At 49.8% G+C, this 24,727-nt stretch overlaps 1 protein-coding gene across 1 annotated transcript in view; it reads left to right on the forward strand.

Moving 5' to 3' along the window:
- The window catches only part of traf4a (tnf receptor-associated factor 4a), a 33,510-nt gene extending 9,668 nt beyond the window's left edge, over nucleotides 1–23,842 (forward strand). Inside the window, exons 2-7 of the mRNA XM_056611331.1 lie at nucleotides 11,596–11,647; nucleotides 15,892–15,996; nucleotides 16,890–17,051; nucleotides 18,607–18,768; nucleotides 19,726–19,881; nucleotides 21,524–23,842. Coding sequence (XP_056467306.1) covers nucleotides 11,596–11,647; nucleotides 15,892–15,996; nucleotides 16,890–17,051; nucleotides 18,607–18,768; nucleotides 19,726–19,881; nucleotides 21,524–22,156 — 1,270 coding nt within the window. The 3' untranslated portion in view covers nucleotides 22,157–23,842. The remainder of the gene's footprint in view (nucleotides 1–11,595; nucleotides 11,648–15,891; nucleotides 15,997–16,889; nucleotides 17,052–18,606; nucleotides 18,769–19,725; nucleotides 19,882–21,523) is intronic.
- The last annotated feature ends 885 nt before the right edge of the window (nucleotides 23,843–24,727 follow it).

Genomic DNA, 24,727 nt, shown 5'->3' on the forward strand with positions numbered 1-24,727 from the left:
AAATATCTTCTGTAATCAGTAGGCCTCTATAATCAGAGTTTCTATAGTCTCAAGTCTTTAAGTTTCCATCTTAAGATGGAAGATGGCTTAAACCGTCCTCCATACGTGTATATCCTAAGTCTCTGAGTGTTCATCTTAAGTCACTATAGTCAGAATTCACTTGGTGTTCACAGAGACTCTTATGTTTAGATATGACTAAACAGCAGCCCGCTGAGCTGTTGAATATCAGAGTAAGCCATCCACTCATCCCAATCACTGAGTCGGATCGTAAGCCGCATCCAGAGAAACAATTTGTAGACGGGGGGGGGGGGGGGGGGAAGTTTGTCGGTTTTTCTTTTGTATTGTGTTGCTGTCTGCGGGTTTCGCCGTGTGACTCACCCACAATAACAAACCTCACGCCTGCGTTCTCCCTCACTGCGCGCTAACACAAATGTGATTCACACGCACACGCAGCCGGCAGGGATTGTGACAGGGAATTATCCAAACAGAATCAAAATGATTACCTCTCCCTTCCCACCGCCCCCCCTAACTGTCTGTGGTTTCCCCGCCCACCGCTGCTCCACAGAAAACTCCACGCCTTAATGCAGAAGTTAAGGCGTATCACTCCCCCACTCTTCATAAAAACCAACTGCTTGAGTCATCGCGTTAAACATCTGCTATGCTTCCACCTGTCGGACCGGGGGTAATTACGATGTTCAGCCGCTCTGTAAATCAGTCATCATTGCGGCAGGCGTAGCAGCGCTATGGCCACCCCGCTACATGGCTGTGTGTGCGCTATCGAGTCGGGCTCGGCCCGCCTCTCCCTGTTGTAAAGCCGGTGATGTTGTAGTGTTGCAGCGGCCACACCTGCTTCCTCACACTTACAGAAGGTCAGGTCAGACACGTGCGTTTCAGAGGACACTCTGGATGGTACAGTACAGCTGGCGTGGTGTTTCTGACACCACACAGCATGGGACCCGCCCGTAACTTCACTAGGACTGAAGGGAAGGACAGACAGACAGACGGACAGACAGACAGACAGACAGACAGACAGACAGACGGACAGACAGACAGACAGACAGAACTTGGCCGAACTGGCTGGATGACTCTGGATGTTGTGCTTTGAGGCCCCGGGAGAGATGGGGTAGGGAGCATGAATGCTGCATTATCATATCACATCATAACGCATCAAACGGGAGAACACACCCGTCAGGCCCCAACCACCGCCACAGCGTTTTCTCTCCTCCTCTTGATGGGTTTCTGCTGGGCCGCCCTGCCCACCACAGTGTATGTTAATCGATGAGCTAATTGATCCAATGTTGAGGTCTTTAATTACCTAATTGATTCCCCCTCTCTGCACCCGACGTGAATGGACAAACAGGGGCGCGCTGCAACCTGTGTCTCGCCTCGTTGTCGCTGTGGAGTTTGGATTCAGAGCCAGCGCTCACATGCCACTAACCTCAAGCGAAATGTGTTCCCCAGATGATAAAAAACACAATTACTTTTTCCGGGAATATTTTATTTATTTAAAAAATGGGGAAAAAAACTCGGTAGCCTTAAGAACAGCTTATTTCCTTTATCAAAACTGATGCACAATATTATTTCAATCACATATTATTCTGCTTAATTCAGATTGTTGCCCCATTATTGACATATCTAACCATAATCTAGCTGTAACATTGTCATAACCGCGTCTGTTGTGTGTTTTGTCAACATTATGTTTTCCGTCTGTGGTATTTAGTGACATGACCGGGAGCTTCCATGTACACTTGTGTGTAGGTCTGCCATAGCCTCTGAGTTCCAGGGTTCCACCGGCTTTCAAAGGCTGGCATCATGCATAGATGGCCCCCACGATGTAGACATCTGCTCCCACTGAAGCCACGCTAAAATTAGATCAGCCATCTGTAATTAAAACTTCTCAAGTTTAGCCCGGTCGGGGTGGTAATGGCTAACATGTAACCCCTCAGATATGGAGCCTTAGTTCTCAAAAAGGCTTGGTTTAGTCCGTTGGCGTTTTTATGTGTTGTACTCATAAAGGATGCATCGCTGCCACTTGGCTTTGCGAGGGGCGAAGAGTGCCGTGCTTCACACCTCGGCTGTCCCGACTGCCGACCGCAGCGCGTTCGTAGCAAGGGTACCACACACACACACACACACACACACACACACACACACACACACACACACACACACACACACACACACACACACACACACACACACACACACACACACACACACACACACACACGTGCGCGCCACGCTAAACCTCTGGCGTTTTCACTGGCTCTTGTGGCTGAGCCCCGCCCACGGCCCCGCCCACGGCCACGCCCGCCCTCCACAAACCCAGATGAAACACAACCACCCGCGGTTTTTTAAGACCTCCTTTCAAGTGCCCTAAAGCGGGGGAGGCCGTCGGGTTTAAGCGTGTGCACGTGGCGTTTATGGTTGGTTCGCTGCATTTTGTCTGTGTGGTACTCTGCAGAGAGAGAGAGAGAGAGAGAGAGAGAGAGGGGGGGAGAGAGAGGGGGGAGAGAGAGAGAGAGAGAGAGAGAGAGAGAGAGAGGGGGAGAGAGAGAGAGCGAGAGAGAGACTGTTTAACATGCGGGGATCAGCTCCCGGTTAGCCCTGATCCTCTGTCTGTCAACCCCCCCTACTCAGGACCCATATCAGCAGCAGTTAATGAAATTGCATTGATTTCTGCTCTCTCCCATCTCTCAGTGCTGTGTCCTGGGCACACATAGTGCATAATCCGGAAAATATACCCACAAAATCCCTGTGTGCTCATTTACTGACGCTGGGATCATCCGTTGTTTTTGTGTGTACATCCGCTAGGAAAGGAAAACAACAATCAGACTTTATGTTTAATGTACACTCGTACAAGTCAAATCGCTTCAAGCGGAACCGCCATCCTAATGTGGTGTAAGTATTAAAATCCATGAAAGAAAAAGAAGGAAGAAAAGCAACAAAAGAAGCTAATCACGTTGGCCTGGCCTTTGTGTGCAGCGGACTGGGGCGAAAGTGCCGAGTCAATGCGAGCGTAAAGCGTTCTGCTAGGGAGGTATGCTAAGAAGCAGTGGCTAAGCACACCTTTAGCCCCTCTTCTGCTGAGACACAGCGCATGTCTCGGGCCAATCACATCAGAGGGGCAGGGCAAAGGATTATGAGTTTAGCATTGAGCACCTTTTTTAGTTTTCCGTCCTCCCCACACACTTTATAAACAGCAGAACCATTACTAGCCCCGGGACAACTGCATCCTCTTAGGCGCTTGAACTCCCTCTGCATATGTAGTTCTTTCTTTCTTTCTTTCTTTCTTTCCCTCTTTCAACCCATCCCTCTACCTATTCGCACATCTTTCCTTCCCTCTCTCTGTACCGCGGGTGTCTCTAGTTGTTCTGGCTGGTACATACGTTGCCCCCCCCCATCCGCCCCCCCCCCCCCTCGCCCCCGGTTGGGCCAAGCTCCTCGGCCCGCAAGGCCCTTGCTGAACGGCCCGTACTACCGGCTTTCTGATGAGTCACAGTCCACCAGCGCTCACATTCAAAGCGCCTGATTGGCTGACATCCCCCCCCCTCATGGTCACTGACTGAGTCGATGCCGTTTTATTTCTTTGTCCTTGATATATTTTTTTACACTGAGCTGAGCTGCCTGTAGCCCAGAAACATTCACTCGCATCAGTTTCGTTTGCAGCCACTTAACGGTGTGTAGGTCTTTGGCAGCAGCTGGATTAGTGATGTGATGTGTCTCTGTCTGCTGGATTCGGTTGTCATATCGTCATATCTTGCAGTCTGATGTCTTAGCCAACATTGCGTCGTTGATACAGATGCCTGTTGGGAGAAATCCATTTGGTAGCATTGGATTTTACCGTGGTGGTCTCTGCCTATATCACTGCTTGAGTTTGAGGACATGGCTGAGATCTGGGGACGAATAGCAACCCTTGGACAATGTCAATCTGTCTCGGTCACTTCAAAGATCTCTCTTGAAGATGATGATTATGATATTCATAAAAATGAGTTTAATGATTATTTGTGTTAATTGGAAGGCATTGTTGTAAAGATACCGGTATGGAGAAAATCCCACTTTGTCTTTGTTCATATTGAGTGCATGGCTCACCGTAAGAATCGAAGCACATCATGATTTTCTGCATCGTACTTTGTTTTTCTCTCTCCGGGACTGGTCTCAAGCGAGAGTTACACACTGTGCGAGGGAAGAACGCAGCGCACGTGCCAGATATCCACACTCGCACGCATAGTAGCCTCTTTCTCCTACTTGCATCATTCAGCCTGCTTTGGCAAAGAACCACAGAGAAGCGCAGGGCATTTCTGGATGGGAGACAAGCAACACACACACATACAGGAGGTTATTTTAAGCCGTGCTCAGTCGTTCAGAAGGTCTGCTGGCTACGGGGAGGTGAATGTGGTCGGTATTTGTAGCGAGCCACCTGGATCATGTTGTTTATTTCCTGTGGAAGTCCATGACCTGGCCACTGTCAGAGGGTGTTACTCTCTAGGTACCTTTGTCAACGGAATGTCTCGCAATCCGTTTGACGGGAAGTCAGAGTGAATTTCCTCGGTAGCCGTCCTCTATCCTTGATCTTATTCTTTTCATATGTGTAGTTATGTAAATATATATATATATTTGCTTTTTTTGCTTTTTATGGAAATTGAAGGAGAAACAAAGTGACATAGGGCTACAAGGCAATTCGCCTTCGTATGTATTGCGCTCGTTTTATATAATCCATTGGAAACTATTCTGCTATTTAAACAAATAACTTTCCTGCTTAAACCGCATCTTTCGGTGAATCCCTTGGCTGTTTAACCATGGCATTATGTGATGTGGACCCAGGCAGAGTGTCATTGAAAAGGTCAAAAGGTTCATGGATAGCATAATCCTCTGCTAACTGCGAGGAGCTAATCTTGTAGGCATTAAATGTGACACAGGGAGAAGCTACAAGCGCGCTGCCTGCTGCAGCGCTGCTAAGTACTCTTGTTAGCTCCAAGATAATGCACCGTTGCGCTAGTGTGTCGTCATCCACACACACACACACACACACACGTGCGCACACACACACACACACACACACACACACACACACACACACACACACACACACACACACACACACACACACACACACAGAAAGTACCAGGTGTCCCTGGCTGTGGGAGTATATGTGGGTGTATTTTTTCAAAAAGCGAGAGAGGGGGAGTGGGAGTGGTGGCCGCTCGTCCCTCACAGTGTCTCAGGTTCCACAGGTAGAAGGCGCTGCACAGGAAGTGTCTACAGCGTGACCTCATTAGGGGGGGGGGGGTTGGGGGGGGCTCAGTCAACGGCTACTTAGCAGGAAGGACCACTCTGGCACATCACGGGGGCACCAGGATATAGTCTTGTGGCTGGTGATGGTCGACTGACCCCCAGCCAGAAGTTACTGGTTTGATCCCCAATGTCAACAGTCTAGGCCTCCTTGAGCCAGAGAGCTAAACCTCTCCATAAACTCATGTATCTGATGTCACCCGGACACAAGCACCCCGAGGAAGGCATTGTCCAGCCCGCTCAGTGAAGGCTTTATAATTGTAAACCTTCTTGAGTGCCTGTTACCTGGATTTAACATTACCATCTCTCCTTTTACAAGTTATATTCCCCTCCAAGTGCATCAGAGATTTTGGACTCACCGGAAGAACTCCAGCTACCTATTCGCTGCTTTGGATTAATGTTATAAGGGTCGTCTAAAACACCCAATAATAAGACCATTGCCTAGCCCAGGACTGGTTGGCTGTTTACAAAACGAAGGCTTGGTGGATGGTTTCTCAGTCGACTGCAGCTTGTGTGGCAGGTGGAGCCAGAGGCATTGAGATTCATCATGCTGTACTCTCGGGTGGGGTCAGACTAACTGGACCAAAATCAATAGCTAAGAAGGCTCAGGATTGATTTGACACACTAAGCCACTTCATGAGGCTGTGTTTCCTTGCCCCAGGGTACTGTACTTGAATACACTGCACTTAATCACCAACTTACACTATTCAACTAAAACATAACTGTTTTAACATGACGTTGAATGATGTTTGGACGATACGACTACAAAGGTTTTCTGCACACTCCAGCTGGATGCCTCTAAAGATCGAAAGATCTGACCGTGAACCGTACACAATGCATATGAGGAATAGGCGTGTGCGTTTAAATGCATTCAAACCCTTTTGTCTACAATCCCTGCGTGGGGAGGCAGAGAACAGGACTCAGATAACAAACTCCAACGAGCAGGAGGGCTTCTGCACTTGGAACACAGCTTTACATATGGATGAACCTAAAGCCATGCTGCAGCTGCACACAGCTAGAGATAAGATGGCCTGTGCAAGCAGCCGAAGCTCTCGCTGCTATCTTCAGTTCATGAGAAAATGAAAACCTGTTTATCTGAGATCAAATGGAAGTCCCACTCACATAGCTACACCAGTTTGTCCTAGTCTGCCTCTCCGACAGACCACTTGCTAACTGTGTCTCTCTCCCTCTCGCTCTCTCGCTCTCTCTCTCTCTCTCTCTCTCTCTCTCTCTCGCTCTCTCTCTCTCTCGCTCTCTCTCTCTCTCTCTCTCTCTCTCTCTCTCTCTCGCTCTCTCGCTCTCTCGCTCTCTCGCTCTCTCTCTCCCTCTCTCTCTGGACTGTCTGAAGCCTTCACATCCTATCCAGGAATGTCCCTCTCTGCCCCAGCAGTAGGATTAAGACTAGGGGGATTTGTCCTTCAGCCCGTCTGCCCGACGGGAGGGGGGAGGAGGACGGGAGGGGGGGGAGGAGGACGGGAGGGGGGGAGGAGGACGGGAGGGGGGAGGAGGACGGGAGGAGGACGGGAGGGGGGAGAAGGACGGGGGGGGGAGGAGGACGGGAGGGGGGAGGAGGACGGGAGGGGGGGGGAGGAGGACGGGAGGGGGGGGAGGAGGACGGGAGGGGGGAGGAGGACGGGAGGGGGGGGAGGAGGACGGGAGGGGGGAGGAGGACGGGAGGGGGGGGAGGAGGACGGGAGGGGGGGTGTACGTGGAGGGCGGATGGGTCGTGTATCGCCGGCTGTCCCAGTCTGTCTCCCTGAGCAGAGCGGCTGGTGCTTTAATCGGTGCTTAGACCCTGAGAGGAGACTTTGTGGGGAAGAGAGAGAGGAGGGCAATTAAGGGGAGAGGGAGTAAGGGGTTAGGGGGGGGAGAGAGGGGGCTTGTCTTTAGGGTTCAAGGGAAGGGGCTTTACAAGTGGATTGGTCTCACCCCGCGGCAAGGAAATGCTGCTAATTAAGAACATGGGTTAATACTAGCCGCGCGGCTGCTGGAAGTGGCAGGGCGGTATCCCGTCTGCGTGGGAGAACGGGGTCTGAATATTCATCTTCGTCTTTCTCTGGTTCATGATCCGTTTCGTGGTTTAACTTGGATCAGCGCCGCAGCCTGAAGAACAGCTGGGGGGGCTGAGATTCAGCTATAGTAGCACAGTGACAGCAACTGAAAGTCATGAAACACTTTGCTGTGTGTGTGTGTGTGTGTGTGTGTGTGTGTGTGTGTGTGTGTGTGTGTGTGTGTGTGTGTGTGTGTGTGTGTGTGTGTGTGTGTGTGTGTGTGTGTGTGGACACTTGAGTCTCTCTCTCTCTCTCTCCTCTGTGTGAGAGATACTCTAGTCTCTCTCTCTCTCTGTCTCTCTCTCTCTCTCTCTCTCTCTCTCTCTCTCTCTCTCTCTCTCTCTCTCTCTCTCTCTCTCTCTCTCTCTCTCTCTCTCTCTCTCCTCTGTGTGAGAGATACTCTAGTCTCTCTCTCTCTCTCTGTCTCTCTCTCTCTCTCTCTCTCTCTCTCTCTCTCTCTCTCTCTCTCTCTCTCTCTCTCTCTCTCTCTCTCTCTCTCTCTCTCTCTCTCGATTCTCTATTGTGTGTGTTTGTGTGTGTGTGTGTGTGTGTGTGTGTGGACACTTGATTATGTCTGTCTGTCTGTCTGTCTGTGGATACTCTAGTCTCCCCTCTCTCTCTCTGTCCGTCTTTGTCTCTCTCTCTCTCTCTCTCTCTCTCTCTCTCTCTCTCTCTCTCTCTCTCTCTCTTTCTCTGTGTCTCTCTTTGTGGACCCTTGAATCACTCGCTCTCTCCCTCGCTGGACACTCATTGACTAGAGAGCAGCTCCAAGTGCTGTAGTGAGTGTTTGTCATCTGCGCTGGACAGAGGCTGTCGGGTTTATTGAATCTGTTCTATTGTTCTTGTTGGAAAAGCGGCATCAATTGTCTGGTGACATAAGTTCACCGGGAAATTATCAGCCCGAGAAATGGCTTTTTATTCTGAAATGTAACAAAAGGGGTGCCATGGTCGAACACAAACCCAATGACAACGCACTGAAAAGCTACCGCAATTTACTTTCATAACTTGAATTTGATCAGTGTCAACTTTCGTACCAAATATTTCATCCCTCTACCAAAAAAGACCTCTTCTGTCCAATCAGCTAGGAGGTGTAGGGAGAGGAGGAGGAGGAGAAGGAGGAGGAGGAGGAGGAGGAGGAGGAGGAGGAGGAGGAGGGGAAGAAGGGAGATGATGAGGAGGAGGTGAAGGAGGTGGCGGAGGGAGAGGAGGAGGAGGTGGAGGAGGGAGAGGAGGAGGTGGAGGAGGTGAAGGAGGGAGATGATGAGGAGGAGGTGAAGGAGGTGGAGGAGGGAGAGGAGGAGGAGGTGGAGGAGGGAGAGGAGGAGGAGGAGGAAGAGGAGGAGGTAGAGGAGGGAAGTCGACGTAGCATTGAAGAGAGGCCTTTTGTTGCGCTCCTGTCCCAAACCCCTCACCACTAACGCGCTGTCACAATGGGCAAATGAGCGCCACTAACAAGCGGGGCAAGGGGAGCTGAGTGGCATTAGAAGCGCCCAGCACATGAATGCGTGGCTACGGGCCTCTGGGGCGGCCGAGGGTGAATCATCTTGACAGGCTGTGACTAGCCACTGCTCGCCTGTCTCTTCCTCCTTGGTGTGGGGGTGTGGGTTGTGTGTAGCTGGATTGGAGTCCTAGGCCTCCTCCTCCTCCTCAAACATCCCTTCTTGGTTGTTCATCCCGGGCCTGTTTTTCTTATTATGGATTCCCCATGGTTGACACACGCGTACGTACAAGCACACACACAGACATAGACATAGGCACACGCACACACACACGCACGCACGCACGCACGCACGCACGCACGCACGCACGCACGCACGCACGCACGCACGCACGCACGCACGCACGCACGCACGCACGCACGCACGCACGCACGCACGCACGCACGCACGCACGCACGCACGCACGCACGCACGCACGCACGCACGCACACACACACACAGGTGGATCCACATCAGAACAGAACACACTCTTAGGGGAGGGCTCTCTTTGTGTAGAGATGTGTGTGGGTTGTCCGGTGATTTCACAACAGTAGAAGAGAGTGTGGTCGTCTCTTCCTCCTGCGAACTGATCGATTGCCTCTCTCTTCTAGTCCGGCGCCGCTTATAAATTGGTGAGCCAGCTCCCCCACTGACACAGTGACCCTAATGAAGGAGAATTAGCACAGTCTCATCATACGTTAACCTCCCTGCCTCCACCACGTCTCTCTCCGTCTCTGTCTCTACCGCTCTCTTTCTCTCTCTTTTCACATCCCTCTCCTCTCTCCTCTCTCTTCTCCCCCCCCCTCTCCCCTCCCCTCTCTCCTCTCCCCTCTCTTTCTCCCCTCTCCCCCCCCCGCCTCTCTCCTCTCCTCTCCCCTCTCTCTCTCTCTCTCCTCTCACTCACTCTCTCCCTTCCCTCCCCCGTCCTACCTCCACCAATCCCATCCCCAGACCCAACAGCAGCTGGGCAGACGGACAGGGTAATGTTTGGTGTGCACTTGTGTGTTTTGTCACATGACCGCAGCCCTCTGGGAGTACACAAGTCTGGTGACGTGTCGGCCAATCAAATGACGGAGGGAGAAGAGAGGGAAAAAAAAGCCAGCACAGGTTCCACGGCTGCCATCAGGACAAGGCAGTTAGCTGTCCAATAATGGGCTGAATAACATTTTGGAATGCATGGCGCATGTTGTTGTTTATTTATTTACCGCTCAACTAAGCTTCTTTATTTCGGTCCGTTAGTAGGTCAGTCTGAGCTGGGGGGCTTCGGATTTGAAAGTGGAATGGCTTTTTTTGTGGTTATTTTGGCTTCTATGGGATGTTGAAAAAAGATTGCTAAAGGAGAGAGGCAATTTCGCTCCTAGAAGGAATGATACCGAGATGGAGCATTTTGCCGCTGTCTCTAGCTGTTTCCTACCAACACCAATGTGGGGGTTCTCTCTGTGGAATAAACCCATCTCGTTAGACCTCTTTGTTCCTTTTATCCTGCATCTCCCCCTGTGATGGGATTATTAGGAAGCAAGATGAATCCCTTAACGTTTCACCCGAACTATAACGTTACACTCCGTCTTAAAACCTCCTCTGGATCACTCAGTTGAGCTACGCAGAAGGCAGTGTTACGTAGATGTAGCTAATGCTATGTAAACATAGCAAGTAGCCTAGCTACATAGCGTTATGGTTAGCTCTTCAGTGGACCGAGCGTGCCCCAGCCATTCCCCTCTCCATGCGTTTAGGATTAACCCCCCCATTCATTTTTAATGATGACATCGGGTTGCCTTGCCAGAGGGGCTCCCTAATGAGCTAACACCCCCCCCCCCCCCCCCCCCCCCCCAACCCCACCCCCCACCTCTAACCCTAACCCCAACCCTCACCCCCTTCTCTGTTGGTCCCTCATTTAAAAAGAAACGCACCCTAAATCAGAGCTCTTTGTTTGATCTGCAGTGAAAGCTGGAGATCTGGGGTTTGTGGGTTGGGCTGTATCGGAAGGACGGATTGAAGGGAACGATGGAGTGATCGAAGGATGGCTGGGAGGATGGATGCATAGATGTTGTTGCCACTGCTGCTCATACCCTCACACGCTGTCACCACCCTTAACGGGGGGGGGCCTACAACATCGACGTGAGATGTGAGGTGTGAGACAAACCATAAAAATACATGAATACAAGTAGCTGGGGAGGAGGGGTGAGAGAAGACTATTGGAGACCGACAGGACAGGCTCCGATTTGTCGTCTATTCTGCCTTTTAATACAACGGTGGAAACAGACCCGCACAGGGAGTTCAAACGAACGAGCAAGCACATAAAAGCCAATGGCTTAGAAAGTAATCTGTTTTATTGTGTGCTGTGTGATGTGTCGTGTGTTTGTGTGTGTATGCGTGTGCATGCGTGCTTGCGATTGTGTGTGTGTGTGTGTGTGTGTGTGTGTGTGTGTGTGTGTGTGTGTGTGTGTGTGTGTGTGTGTGTGTGTGTGTGTGTGTGTGTGTGTGTGTGTGCGTGTGCTTGTGTGTGTGTGTGTCCGTGCTTGTGTGCTTGCGTGCGTTATTCATCCTCCAGAACCATGACTAAAGTACTAGTCAGATTAAGCAGAAGACTCCGCTGAAGAGTCCACCGGCATCTTAAACGCAGTCGGGCGGTTCTAGATTTGCACCAATCACTGCGCTCGACCGTGGTCCAGGGAAACGCCGCATTACTTGCCACCTCTGCGCCCAGCCTGCGTGGTGTTGTTGCTCGTGGAGGCGACGCCGGTTGCTAATCCTTCCATTGTTTCTTTTTGTTACAGTGAGGGCGTCTTCAAGTGTCCAGAGGACCAGCTGCCATTGGACTACGCTAAGGTACGCTCCCCTCTGACGTCACCAACGCTATCCCCAGAGAAACCTTTCAACACCATGTTATACAATAAAGAAACACGTGTGTGTGTGTGTGTGTGTGTGTGTGTGTGTGTGTGTGTGTGTGTGTGTGTGTGTGTGTGTGTGTGTGTGTGTGTGTGTGTGTGTGTGTGTGTGTGTGTGTGTGTGTTTGTGTGTTGCGTTCAAGGGATGATTTTCGATCAAGAAAAGCGTCCTTGAAATCTCCTCAGTCAAACATAGCCAGATCTGCATTATTATCGAGAGTTGTGTGTTCTATTATACCTAAAATGTAAGGTATAGGACACCTTACAAGTGTTCTATACATGTAAGGGACACACTGTGTTGGTCCACTGTATACCTACAATGGACCAACACAGGGTGAGATGTATTTACGGTGCCAGATTTATTGCCTGATTTTTCCTGCCCTTTGAGGGCCAGGGTTTGGGCGGGTCATCAATACATGGCTGGTTAAGCCCTTTGAGACTGTAACTGTGATTAAGGGCTGTTCAAATCAAATATACCTGACCTGACTTGACTGCACTCTATAGCGCTACATTATTGCTTTGTTTTTTGGCGAGCCTTCTGAAATCCGGCAGTGTGTATTTATTTGTATTTTTGGAAAGCAATATTGAAGCAAACTTGATGAAACACACGGCTTAAATCAGGTCAGCTTTAGCAGCGGTGGGTACTGAAGGACACATGAGTCATTCAGCACAACGCCCCAGGCCCCACACACACACACACACACACACACACACACACACACACACACACACACACACACACACACACACACACACACACACACACACACACACACACACACACACACACACACACACACACACACACACACACAAAACACACAGCCCCTCTATTCAAAACCTGGCTATCCCTTTAAGAAAGAACCACAGGTCGTTCATTGGGTCTGAGTGATGGAGCTGATGGGAATGCTCTCTTGATGGAGGATCAGATCTATGACTCATCACAGGTTAACGGATCACTCCAATCCAAATAATCAGATAAAACCATCAATGTTAATTCAGCCTTCGTTCATTCCGATAATCTCAGGCATATATCTTATTATTTTTTTCCTCTGTACAGATGTGTAATCCTCTTCACATCCAGTCAAAGGTTCCGTTTCATTTTAATCACAAAAGCCAACAAGTCCTTTTGATTTGATCGGATATCAAATGCGATGATGCTCTGTATAAAAAAAAACCTCAGAGACCGCCGTGTACAAAGCTGAAAGTGAAGCATTTTCTGGTCTTTTTAAAGCTGTTCATCAGATTGTGTTTCTAAATACTTTCCATCGACAATAGCAAAGGACCATCTCATACTGATACATCGTTCACCTCTCTCTCTCTCGCTGTCTCTGTCTCTCACTCTGTCTCTCGGTCTCTTTCTTTGTCTCTCTCTCTCTCTCTCTGTGTCTCTGTCGGTCTGTTAGTCTCTCTGTTTCTTTCTTTCAACTTTATCTCTGTCTCTGTTTCTCTTCTGTCTCTCGCTCTCTTCTGTCTCTGTATCCCTATTATTTGTGTCTCTGTCTGGTGTGTGTGTGTGAGTGTGTCTCTCTCTCTCTCTCTCTCTCTCTCTCTCTCTGTCTCTCTCTCTGTCTCTCTCTCTCTCTCTCTCTCTCTCTCTCTCTCTCTCTCTCTCTGCAGGGAGAGAAAAAACCCTGGGTCTGTAGCTCGACCACACTGCCACACATTAACCTTAAGCTCCAGTAGCATCAACGCGAGTGTGTTTGAGTGGAGGGCAGTGGAGGTTTTTCAGAGGCAGTACACTGAACTATTCCTGCCCTGACCCACCTGCGCAGTCAGGCCTACTCTTGGCCCCAGACCCAGGGAATATTTAATGTAGTAAAATAAGTGACATATTGCTCATTACCATGTCAAAAATAATGCAGATATACTGTAAATATTGTTATTAAATACAGTATCCCCCTTTCTAGTCTTCAAAGATAAGAATGAAATTAAATTGAAACAGACCAGGTGTGTAGGCCTCTATTATGTGGGCATGTAGGTATATATTCAAGAAACCATGTTCATTGTGGCCCTGCCACCGACCACTCTGCCCCCCGCCGCGACCCATTTATGGCTCGCGACCCTCCACTTGTGAACCATGACACTTCGGCGCAGTGATTCACAAACGGTGCTCAGCCATAAGTCACGGCTCGTACATAGAAAACAAATAAATCTCCATGAATAAATACATCGTTGAGCACGGGGACTCTGGAGAAGTGCCGGCGGGGCCTCACCTGTCAGACACGGTTACCCACAGAAGAAGCCCCTTCCCAGGCTCCGAGTGGGCCCTAAATCAGCCCCGGGCGGCGAGCTCCGCTCGGCAGGGTCACTGCTGGGCTCGCTGCACACAATGTCCCCGTGGCAGGGTGGCTTTCTGTGACGTTAGCCCAGAGCAAACGGGACATTGCTGGGGGGGTGGGGGGGGGGGGGGGGGGGGGGGGGGGGGGGGGGGGGGGGGGATGTGTGCTGTGGAGTTTGTTTAGGGACGGGAGAGGGGCAGGGGGGCTGGGGGGGTGGGAGGTTACACGACGGCAACGATGGCTGAAGGCTGGCTGAAGAGGTCCTGGTCTTAGTGGCTCAGCAGAGCTTAATGCCCCTGATCCGCGTGTTGGAGAAAGAAGTGGACAAAAAAATAAAAGGAAAAGCCGGTCATTACTGGTGTGGGCCCCCGCTGGGTTCCAGAGAGGAAGATGAGAGGGAGGGCTTCACTTTACTTTAGAGGGGTTTTGCCCGGGCTCTGCTTTTGGCTCGTGGTTGGTGTTGTGATGTGCAGTGTTTATAGGTCCAGCCCCCTCGACTCGTTCATCCCCTTGTTCTTCTAGTCCTCGGTGTGTTCCCCCGGGTTTGGTGACTGAGTAGGCCAGGTCTCTAGGGGGCAAACGCATGAGTGGATCTGATTCATAATCGCTGTGCTTTCACTGAGATCGTTCTTCCCTGCGACGTCCACAGCAGCAGATGCACGGAGTTCTTCTGAACGCCCGCATTAAAACCACGAGCTCCATAAGAGGGAAGTGAAAAGCTGTGTTTTTTTTGTGTCATCGTGGTAACAGCCCCCTAGACGCACGCACACACACACACACACACACACACACACACACACACACACACACACACACACACACACACACACACACACACACACACACACACACACACACACACACACACACACACACACACACACACACACACACACACACACACACACACACATAAAGACAGTGCTGCATAACTCGCCTGGCCGCGGAGGGGCTCTTATGGAGCCGTTTAAAAAAAGGCAGTTGGCCCGTTTAGAGGTTTAGAGGAAGTCACTTAACGTGTTTTACTGCTGCCGTCCCTCTGTGTGTGTGTGTGTGTGTGTGTGTGTGTGTGTGTGTGTGTGTGTGTGTGTGTGTGTGTGTGTGTGTGTGTGTGTGTGTGTGTGTGTGTGTGTGTGTGTGTGTGTGTGTGTGTATGGGGGTTGGGGGGTAGGGGCCGCCCTAGGGAGGGGGATGTTGTGTGAGTGGTTTGAAAACGATCTCATCCTTCTTGATTAGAGAATACAGGATATTACTGTACTGTATTACAACAAGACTGGCAGGTTATCCTATTTCTCTGGCTCTCTGTTTATGTCTCTCTCTCTCTCTCTCTCTCTCTCTCTCTCTCTCTCTCTCTCTCTCTCTCTCTCTCTCTCTCTCTCTCTCTCTCTCTCTCTCTCTCTCTCTCTCTCTCTCTCTCTCTCTCTCTCTCTCTTTCTGTCTTTCTGTCTTTTTCTTTGACTTCCCCTTCTCTCCACCTTCCCCCACACTTTCTACCCTCCCATTCCCGGAGGACTGTTGAGTATAAAAGAATGGTGATAACAATCATCTGATTATTTACTCTTGTGTGCCTCTGAGAACAACACACACACACACACACACACACACACACACACACACACACACACACACACACACACACACACACACACACACACACACACACACACACACACACACACACACACACACACACACACACACACACACACAGTAAACCGTAAAGAAGCATTTACAGTCGGCCATACATTATTGATCGTGTTCCTTACAGTTGGCCCCTGGCCGTCCTATCACATCGTCTAAATCAAGACACCGGCCGATAGACCCTGGTGGACCAGCCGTTGTTACAGACCTTTTTAGTCATGATCTGATCGGATTGATTGATTGATTGATTGATTGGTTTCAGATCTACCCGGACCCCGAGCTGGAGCAGCAGATCCTGGCCCTACCCATCCGCTGTATCCACAGTGAGGAGGGCTGCCGCTGGACGGGCCAGATGAAGCAGCTCCAGGTTGGTACCGGGAGCCTCCTCTTCCTCACCTGTATCCCTCTCCTCAAGACCCTCCTCCTCCTCACCTGTATCTCTGACATCGAGACCCTCCTCCTCCTCACCTTTTCACCTGTATCGCTGTCATCGAGACCCTCCTCTTCTTCACCCCCTCACCTGTATCCCCTCATCAAGACCCTCCTCTTCCTCACTTCCTCACCTGTAACCCTGTCATCGGGACCTTCCTCTGCTGGAGAATAGATCATCTTAGCCGTCACATGGGAATTTTCTTCAGCTTGAAGGAAGCGTACAAGCGCGCACACAGGAAGTTGAAAAGGCTGTGAACCACATGTAGACGACGCAGTAGTAGCATACAAGCATACTACTATCCTGCATTAGATCATACTGTGGCTCCTTTCTAACTGCTGTGACCTCATATATTTATGTATACACACACACACATGCGCGCGCGCGCAAGTGCGCACACAAACACACACTCCCACACACCTGAGCCCCCACCACCTCTCCGGCGTCAGACCTGCTTTGTCTCCCAGCCTTGGATGGAAGCCAGCACCTGTGTGTGTGTGTGTGTGTGTGTGTGTGTTTGTGTGTGTGTGTGTGTGTGTGTGTGTGTGTGTGTGTGTGTGTGTGTGTGCGCCTGTGATTCTCTGTCTGATTCTCTCTGGCTCTCTCTCTCTCTCTCTCTGGCTCTCTCTCTCTCTCTGTCTCTCTCTGGCTCTCTCTCTCTCTCTCTCTCTCTCTCTCTCTCTCTCTCTCTCTCTCTATCTGTCTCTCTCTCTCTCTCTCTCTCTCTCTCTCTCTCTCTCTCTCTCTCTCTCTCTCTCTCTCTCTCTCTCTCTCTCTCTCTCTCTCTCTCACCACACACGTTTAGCATGTCTCTCGCCCCCCCCTTCCAGGGCCACTTCTCCACCTGCGCCTTCAACGTCATTCCGTGCCCCAACCGCTGCGCCATCAAGCTGACGCGGCGCGACCTGCCCGACCACCTGCAGCACGACTGCCCCAAGCGGAAGGTCAAGTGCGAGTTCTGCGGCAGCGAGTTCTCCGGCGAGGCGTACGAGGTAAGGACACACGCAAACAGACACGCACATACATAAGTACAGACAGACAGACACACACACACACGAACACACACACACACACACACACACACACACACACACACACACACACACACACACACACACACACACACACACACACACACACACACACACACACACACACACACACAGACCCACATAGACACAGAGACACGGACTGAAGTTCCGTGAGAAGACGTTCAGAAGAAGCCCGCCATCTTGACTTCTTCACTGGCCGCTCTAGACTGACAAAGCTATTTCCATGATTTGGGGCACATTGGGAATCAAACCTGCGGCTCACTGGCCGGTAAAGCCACCGGCTGCGCTTCTCTCTCGTCTCTCGCTCTCTGGCTCTCTTGCTAGTGCGCCGCAGGTTAGATACACCCACAATCCTGCCCCACGTTCCACCATAACATTATCTACACTAGTTCTGTGTTTAACTTGAAAGACTTTCACAAATCGCTAAGTCTCTGTGATAGAATCAGTGTGAAGGCCTCGTTGAGCATTTGCTCGCTGCCGGCGGACTGGGGTCAAAGGTCGGCAGTGTTTTTCGAGTAAACACACGAGCTGGCCCACTGTGTGTGTGTGTGTGTGTGTGTGTGTGTGTGTGTGTGTGTGTGTGTGTGTGTGTGTGTGTGTGTGTGTGTGTGTGTGTGTGTGTGTGTGTGTGTGTGTGTGTGTGTGTGTCTGTCTGTGTGTGTGTGTGTGTGTGTGTGTGTGTCCCTCTACTGACTGTACCTTTCTGTCTTCTTTCCTCGTGTTTACACCCTGGCCACATGGACTCTGACGTGCCTGCAATAACATGTCTGAAAAATACAACAATGGCGTATTCTTATATAATGGTTATTCATCCCAGTGTTTTCTTTCGATGATTCACGAAATGTCTGTTTAACAGCTCGACATAATAAGAGAGATTATAGTCCGGCAGTAGAGGCTACTGCTTTATTTTATTGGTGTCCTGGAGAGTAATTTATACAAATCACTGTCATTATGAACAGTTTAGTTTTAGTATCAGACGACTCATAAAGAAGACAAACTCCCTCGGGCACTAAAGCGGTTTATCTTTCGCAATAAACAACACGCTCCAATCGCCTCTGATCTATTTATAATCCGACAATGACTCCAATGCTTACAGTTTTCTCCTTTGTGTTTCCTGGTTCCTCGTTCTCGTTTTCATTCTCGTTCTTCACCTCCTCCTTCTCCTTCTTCCTCTCCTTGTTCTCCTCCTCCTTGTTCTCCTCCTTCTCCTTGTTCTCCTCCTCCTTCTCCTATTCTCCTTCTCCTTGTTCTCCTTCTCATCCTTCTCCTTGTTCTCCTTCTCCTCCTCCTCCCTCTCCTTGTTCTCTTCCTTCTCCTTCTCCTCCTTCTCCTTGTTCTCCTCCTCCTTCTCCTTCTCCTATTCTCCTTCTCCTTGTTCTCCTTCTCCTCCTTCTCCTTGTTCTCCTTCTAATCCTCTTCCTTCTCCTTCTCCTACTTCTTGTTCTTCCTCCTCCTCCTCCTCCTCCTCCTCCTGCACCTCCTCCTCCTCCTCCAGAACCACCAGGGCATCTGTCCCCAGGAGAGCGTCTACTGTGAGAACAAATGCGGGGCTCGGATGATGCGGCGCCTTCTGTCGCAGCACAGCATGGCCGAGTGCCCCAAGCGCACGCAGCCCTGCAAGTACTGCGGCAAGGAGTTCGTCTTCGACACCATCCAGGTGAGCTCTCGGCTAGTCTGCGCTCGTCAGCAAGCAATGCACTTTTAATGTGGAAAGCACCTGTGATGAATTCGGAAGAACCGGCTCATCCAGGGAGGGGCCATCCCCAACAGGTCATCCTGTCGGGGACTGGTGTTGGGGGTTGAAGGCTATAGCTGCTACGCTATCTTGCACCCCACGCAATCCCACAATCTGGACCCAGGAAGAACATTCCGTCTCTCTTATGGAACTTCATGATTTTAAGGGGAATGCACTGGCACACATTGAATGATGGTTTTCCCCGTAGTGTCTTTTGATCTGGGTTAGATGGATCCCTACTCGGGTCTGTTTTGTAGTTTCAATGTTAGCTTCGCAGCCTCAATGAGCTTCAATGTTAGTTCACCCTTTGCGCTGAGTTTCACCTGGGTCTCTAGCCTCCAAAGAGCCTCCCACGAGAGACAGAAAGTTCGCTGAGCAACATACATTCAGCTAACCCTTCCAGCCTAGCCTCCAGCACGCCAGCAACAGCCCCAAAGAGGAGCAACCGTAAAACACGAGGTATCTTGTGTGCGCTGCAGGTGGCTGACGTTAGTCACGGCATGGTAAGGTTATCACGGATGACTCATTGAGGAGCTGTGTTTAGAAGGCTGGCATTCACACTATCTTGCCCTATGGCTGTTTGATACGTCAGCCTTGCCAGTGCCTCTCGGGTGAAACCACCTCGCACACTCAAAGCTCTGATTAGCATTCTCCTCTGCCAGGTGACTGCTGGTTACGACACCAACACCTCCCTTATCCACGCACACGCCCCAGTTAATGATCAAGCCATGGTATTTTTATTTCTTTCCATGGGTTAAACAACATTGGGTGTGACTTGTTTGCGCGTGTTTACCGTGTGTGACTCTTGCTGTGTCATCGCCCTGCGTGTTCTGATCGATTCATTGATTGATGTGCTGTTGACTTCCTCCCCAACTCCAGAACCACCAGTACCACTGCCCCCGCTTCCCAGTCCAGTGCCCCAACCAGTGCGGCACGCCCAACATCGCCCGCGAGGACCTGGCCAACCACGTGAAGGACAACTGCGGCAGCGCCCTTGTCCTCTGCCCCTTTAAAGACGCGGGCTGCAAACACCGGGTAAGCCCCGCCCCCTCCCCGCCACATATGACCTCATTGTTTCATCGTCGAAGGTGCGGAATAATCACAAGGTCATATCTTGACAGTTACAATTTTACGACCAGCTTACGATAATTTAAGGAGTAAAGAACACACAGATTAAGGATAATAGATCAATAATTAATTGATCGATTATATAATTGGCGAAGTTAGTGCAAATGATCACATTCCATGCTATTATCTGTTTCTGCCGCTAGCATGGGCTGTTTTCCTAGCCGGGGCCTAGCCTGGTGGGCTCGGTTATGAGGAAAACACATCCAGAAACAAATCGGCTTCTGGCTGAATTTAGACTGTACTCTGAAGCTGGTAGACCAGAACATAGTTTTGGTCTGGAATTGACCCTTTGGGAAAACCCCACCCCACTGCTCAAGTCTTTCATCGTGGTACAAACGATTTTGGTTTTACTTCTTTGGAAATCCCTCTTACAAGTCGAAAGTCTTGAAAAAGACTTCAAACCAAACGTCACTCTTGAGGGAGACTTCAATGGTGGGTGGGGGGTCTCGGTCAGAGGGATATAGTATATCATTCCAACAGGGTAAGCTGTTGTGATGGGAGGTTGTCCATGTTTCAAGTCATGTTAAGGGTTTTCAAACCGTCTACAGCTGAAGTAAGAGATTGTTGAACTATTGCTTGTTCAGTTTTGAAGCCCTGCAACGTAATAATACATCTTGCATTCGTAAGAATCTACCATCAAGAGGAGAGTATTGTGCTGTGATTATTTCGTGCAATTGAGTCATTCAATTTGGTCGTATTTATACAGTTTTTCCATAGCAAGGTTTGTTCATAATATTCCAAGCTTGTGCCTGTGGAGGATTTATTTTAATGAGAGCAACACATTGTGGCTCTTAACGGCACACTGGTGTCTATTTTTGAAAGCAGCGTCACCCCGAGATTCTGTGGACGGGCTCGGAGGGAGAAGGTGCCGTGTTAATACGTCCCCGACTCCCTCCTCTCTGTATAAAATCACAAAGTCGCCCGGAATACTGGCTGTGTCAACACAACCGTCCCTGACAAAATGTATAAAGTGCTTCCCTAAATAAAAACCAAAAACTGTAAATAGAATGTCACGGCAACCAGATCATCGTCTCACAGGTTCCCTGGCGTGCCTCCAACATGGAGAGCCAATCGTGTGCAGACACCATAATCGTTTCCTGATGTGTGGATGGAGAAGATGCATCCTTAGTCCCATTCTGTAAACCGCGGCATGATGTACCACAGCCTATCCTACGCAAACATCTCACATCCAGCTGCTGTCTCATAAATAACATCTACCTTGGTTTAATTCTCTCGCTCAGTCTCTGTCTCTGTCTCTGTGTCTCTGTCTCTCTCTGTGTCCCAATCTTTGTATCTCTCCCTCTATGTGTGTGTCTCTCTCTCTGTCTATGTGTCTATCTCCGTCCCTCTGCATCTTTCTCTTCCTACATTCGCCACATAATGCGAGAAGCTGTGTTCAGTAGAACCGGGTAAAACCAAGTCCACCTAAGAGTTGACGTGGCGTTTCCACTTCAAATGTAGAACGACAACCGTCAATAAAGTCTGTTTCGAAAACTAAACTCTCTCCCGCCCTCCCCCCTCCCGCCCTCCCCCCTCTCCCCCACGGCAGTGCCCCAAGCTGGCCATCGGCCGGCACCTGGAGGACACCACCAAGTCTCACCTGACCATGATGAGCAGCCTGGTGGGCCGGCAGCGCCAGGAGATCCTGGAGCTGCGGCGCGAGATGGAGGAGCTGTCGGTGAGCCACGATGGCGTGCTGATCTGGAAGCTGGGCGACTACTCGCGCAAGCTTCAGGAGGCCAAGCTGCGCAACAACCACGAGTTCTTCAGCCCGCCCTTCTACACGCACCGCTACGGCTACAAGCTGCAGGTGTCGGCCTTCCTCAACGGCAACGGCAGCGGAGAGGGCTCGCACCTCTCCATCTACATCCGCGTGCTGCCCGGCGAGTACGACAACCTGCTGGAGTGGCCCTTCTCCTACAAGGTGACGTTCTCCATCCTGGACCAGAGCGACCCGTCCCTGTCCAAGGCGCAGCACATCACTGAGACCTTCAACCCCGACCCCAACTGGAAGAACTTCCAGAAGCCGTGCAGCACGCGCAACTCGCTGGACGAGAGCACCCTGGGCTTCGGCTACCCCAAGTTCATCTCTCACGACGAGATCAAGAAGAGGAACTACGTGCGGGACAACTCGATCTTCCTCAAGGCGTCGATAGAGATCCCCCAGAAGATCATGTCCTAAGGCGCAGGTGTTTTATTTTTTTGGGGGTTTCGCTCTTTTTTCTTTTTTAACTGTGAAGGAGTGAGGAGAAGAAAGGGGAAACGGTTTAAGGATGGGAACTTGAGACACTTCAGCGAACTCTTAAAACACTTTTCTGTATAATTGTACACACTTATCTTTTTAAGACACTTCTTCCTTTGCAGCCGCCCCCTACCCCTCCGCGACGGGGCTCGGAGCGAGTTTGATTGGCTCTCGCTCGGCCAACCGGATGACTCTGTCAGAGAACTCGTCTGTTTGGTCTGCGGAGCCGTCACTCTGATTACCTGTTGTGTTTTTTTCCTTTTTGTACAAATTTGGTTGATGTTTTTTTTCATTATGTTTTTTTAAATCTCGATCTGCAACGAAAAGCCTTCGATATCAATCAGTGCCTCAAGAGTTTATATAAGTTATATTTCAGTTTTGTTTTTGTTTTTATCTTAAGCATTAGCATCTTTCGCATCACAGATTCTAAAGTACTGGAAACACGGAGGCGGGCTTCAGGTAGTTGAAGAAGAAGGGGGGTGATCGGGAGGCTTTGCACTTAACAGACAACTATGGACGCCGGAGCATCTTGATGTCCGGGACGGTTTCTTTTTTCAAACAACACACAACCACGTGGAGCTCCGACGAACTCTCTCAGCCCTCAACTGCCTTTTGTTTACACACTCTTATAGTATATACTCCCCGCCGATCCGTTAACACATTCAAGGAGAAAAAGAGATTACCGTTCATAAATGTAAGTCGTCCGATTAACAGAGTGTACCCCCCCCCCCCTCCTGTGTGTTGTGCTGACCCCCCCCCCCCCCCTCGGTGCAGCCGTGTGTGATTCGTGGTTGATACTTCCTGTTCCTGTCGTCGGTTTGTGTTCATGGAACATCGTGACGTCGTTACCAAAACACGCACACATACACACATACAAATGCGTACGAACTGACACACACACACACACACGCACACACACACACACACACATACACACAAACACACACAAGCACACACACACACACACACGCACGCACGCACACACACACACACACACACACACACACACACACACACACACACACACACACACACACACACACAGACACACACTGTCACACACGCTCAACATAGGAGTTTGAGGATGTTTTTATCCTATTGTGGAATCCCACAATAGACAAAGCACCTTCGTTTGGGTTCCTTAAAATGGGCCAAGCAACCAAAGGAAAGGCCAGTCAGAAGGGGTGAAGGTCCGATGTGTGTTGGAAAGCTGAAGCCATGTGGCCTTTTTCTATGTCTTGGCATGAGTCTGGAGAGGAAGAAGAGATTGAACCAGTGCATGCTTTGTGTGCTATCACCCGGACCACCTTCTTTTAAAATACTGTAATCGGTATCCTTGAAAAACTCTCGCTCTCTCGGTTCCTAATTTGTTCTTTTTTTCCGGGGACGGTGACAGTCGGGACGAACGGAAACGGTCCGCCGTCGGACGGAACGACGTTGTGTTTTGTTTTTTTATATACATGGAGAATGTGAACACTGTTGATAATCTGCATCCCTGGAAAGGACCATGATTAGACGTTAGAAGATTGAGCTGTGAATTGCGTTGTTTCTCCGTTCCCTCAGCAGATTGGGTCGAGGATGCTGAGATTTTCTTTTGGTTTTAAAGCCTCCTCTGGAAAACCTGGCGGGGGGGGGGGGGGGGGGGGGGGGGGGGGAGCATCTGAGAACTTTTATGTCGGTGCCTGGGCACCTTTTTAGACGTTACCATGGTCACCACCAACCATCTGAATATGAGGTTTGATGAGCCTTGCGCAATACTTGTATGTCAGACACCGGCTGCATCGGTACTGGACGACTTTGGTCTATAAATACAGCTCATTCGTGATGTATGTGAATACTAACGTCACCCACGGAAGCACATTATTTCTGTCTTTTTATTATTCATGATCCCTGGTTTCTTGTTGTAATACCAGCCGATATTTTACAGTGATTTAAAGAAGTATGGAAGAAAAAAAAAACACTTTTTGTAAGATTCTGTATTTTTAAAAATACCTAACTGTTTTATACGACACTTTTTTTTGTTTGTTGGGGGTTTCACCCGGGGAAATTTCACAACCCTTACGGTCTCTTGGACATCTTGATAATATGTCTGTTTTGTTTGTCCCTCGCTCTGTCTCTGTTTGTGTGTTTGTCTGTCTGCGTGGTTTGAATCTGACATATTCTGTCTGTATTATTTCCTCTTAAAAGTATTTATTTTTAAAAAAGCCATCGTGTGTGCTTGATTGAACAGATGGCACAAATGTTTTATTATGTTGATTGATGAGTGCTTGTCAACTTCTTAAGCTTAAATAAAACAACTATCATGAAGAGCTGGTCAACCTGTCTGCATGTTTTCAACGTGGAACTGAGTAGATTACTGTTGTTAATACACCAACTGAAGCTCTGTTTTGTTACACTGCTGTAGATGATGAAAGCGCCTTTCATACACATGATTCATACGTAGAACAGCTTGACATTCAAAAAGGAATACGTTTAAACGAGAACAAACAATCACAGTATGATATAAAGCAG

Source organism: Gadus chalcogrammus, chromosome 16, assembly GCF_026213295.1.
Source record: "Gadus chalcogrammus isolate NIFS_2021 chromosome 16, NIFS_Gcha_1.0, whole genome shotgun sequence".
NCBI classification, from domain to species: domain Eukaryota; kingdom Metazoa; phylum Chordata; class Actinopteri; order Gadiformes; family Gadidae; genus Gadus; species Gadus chalcogrammus.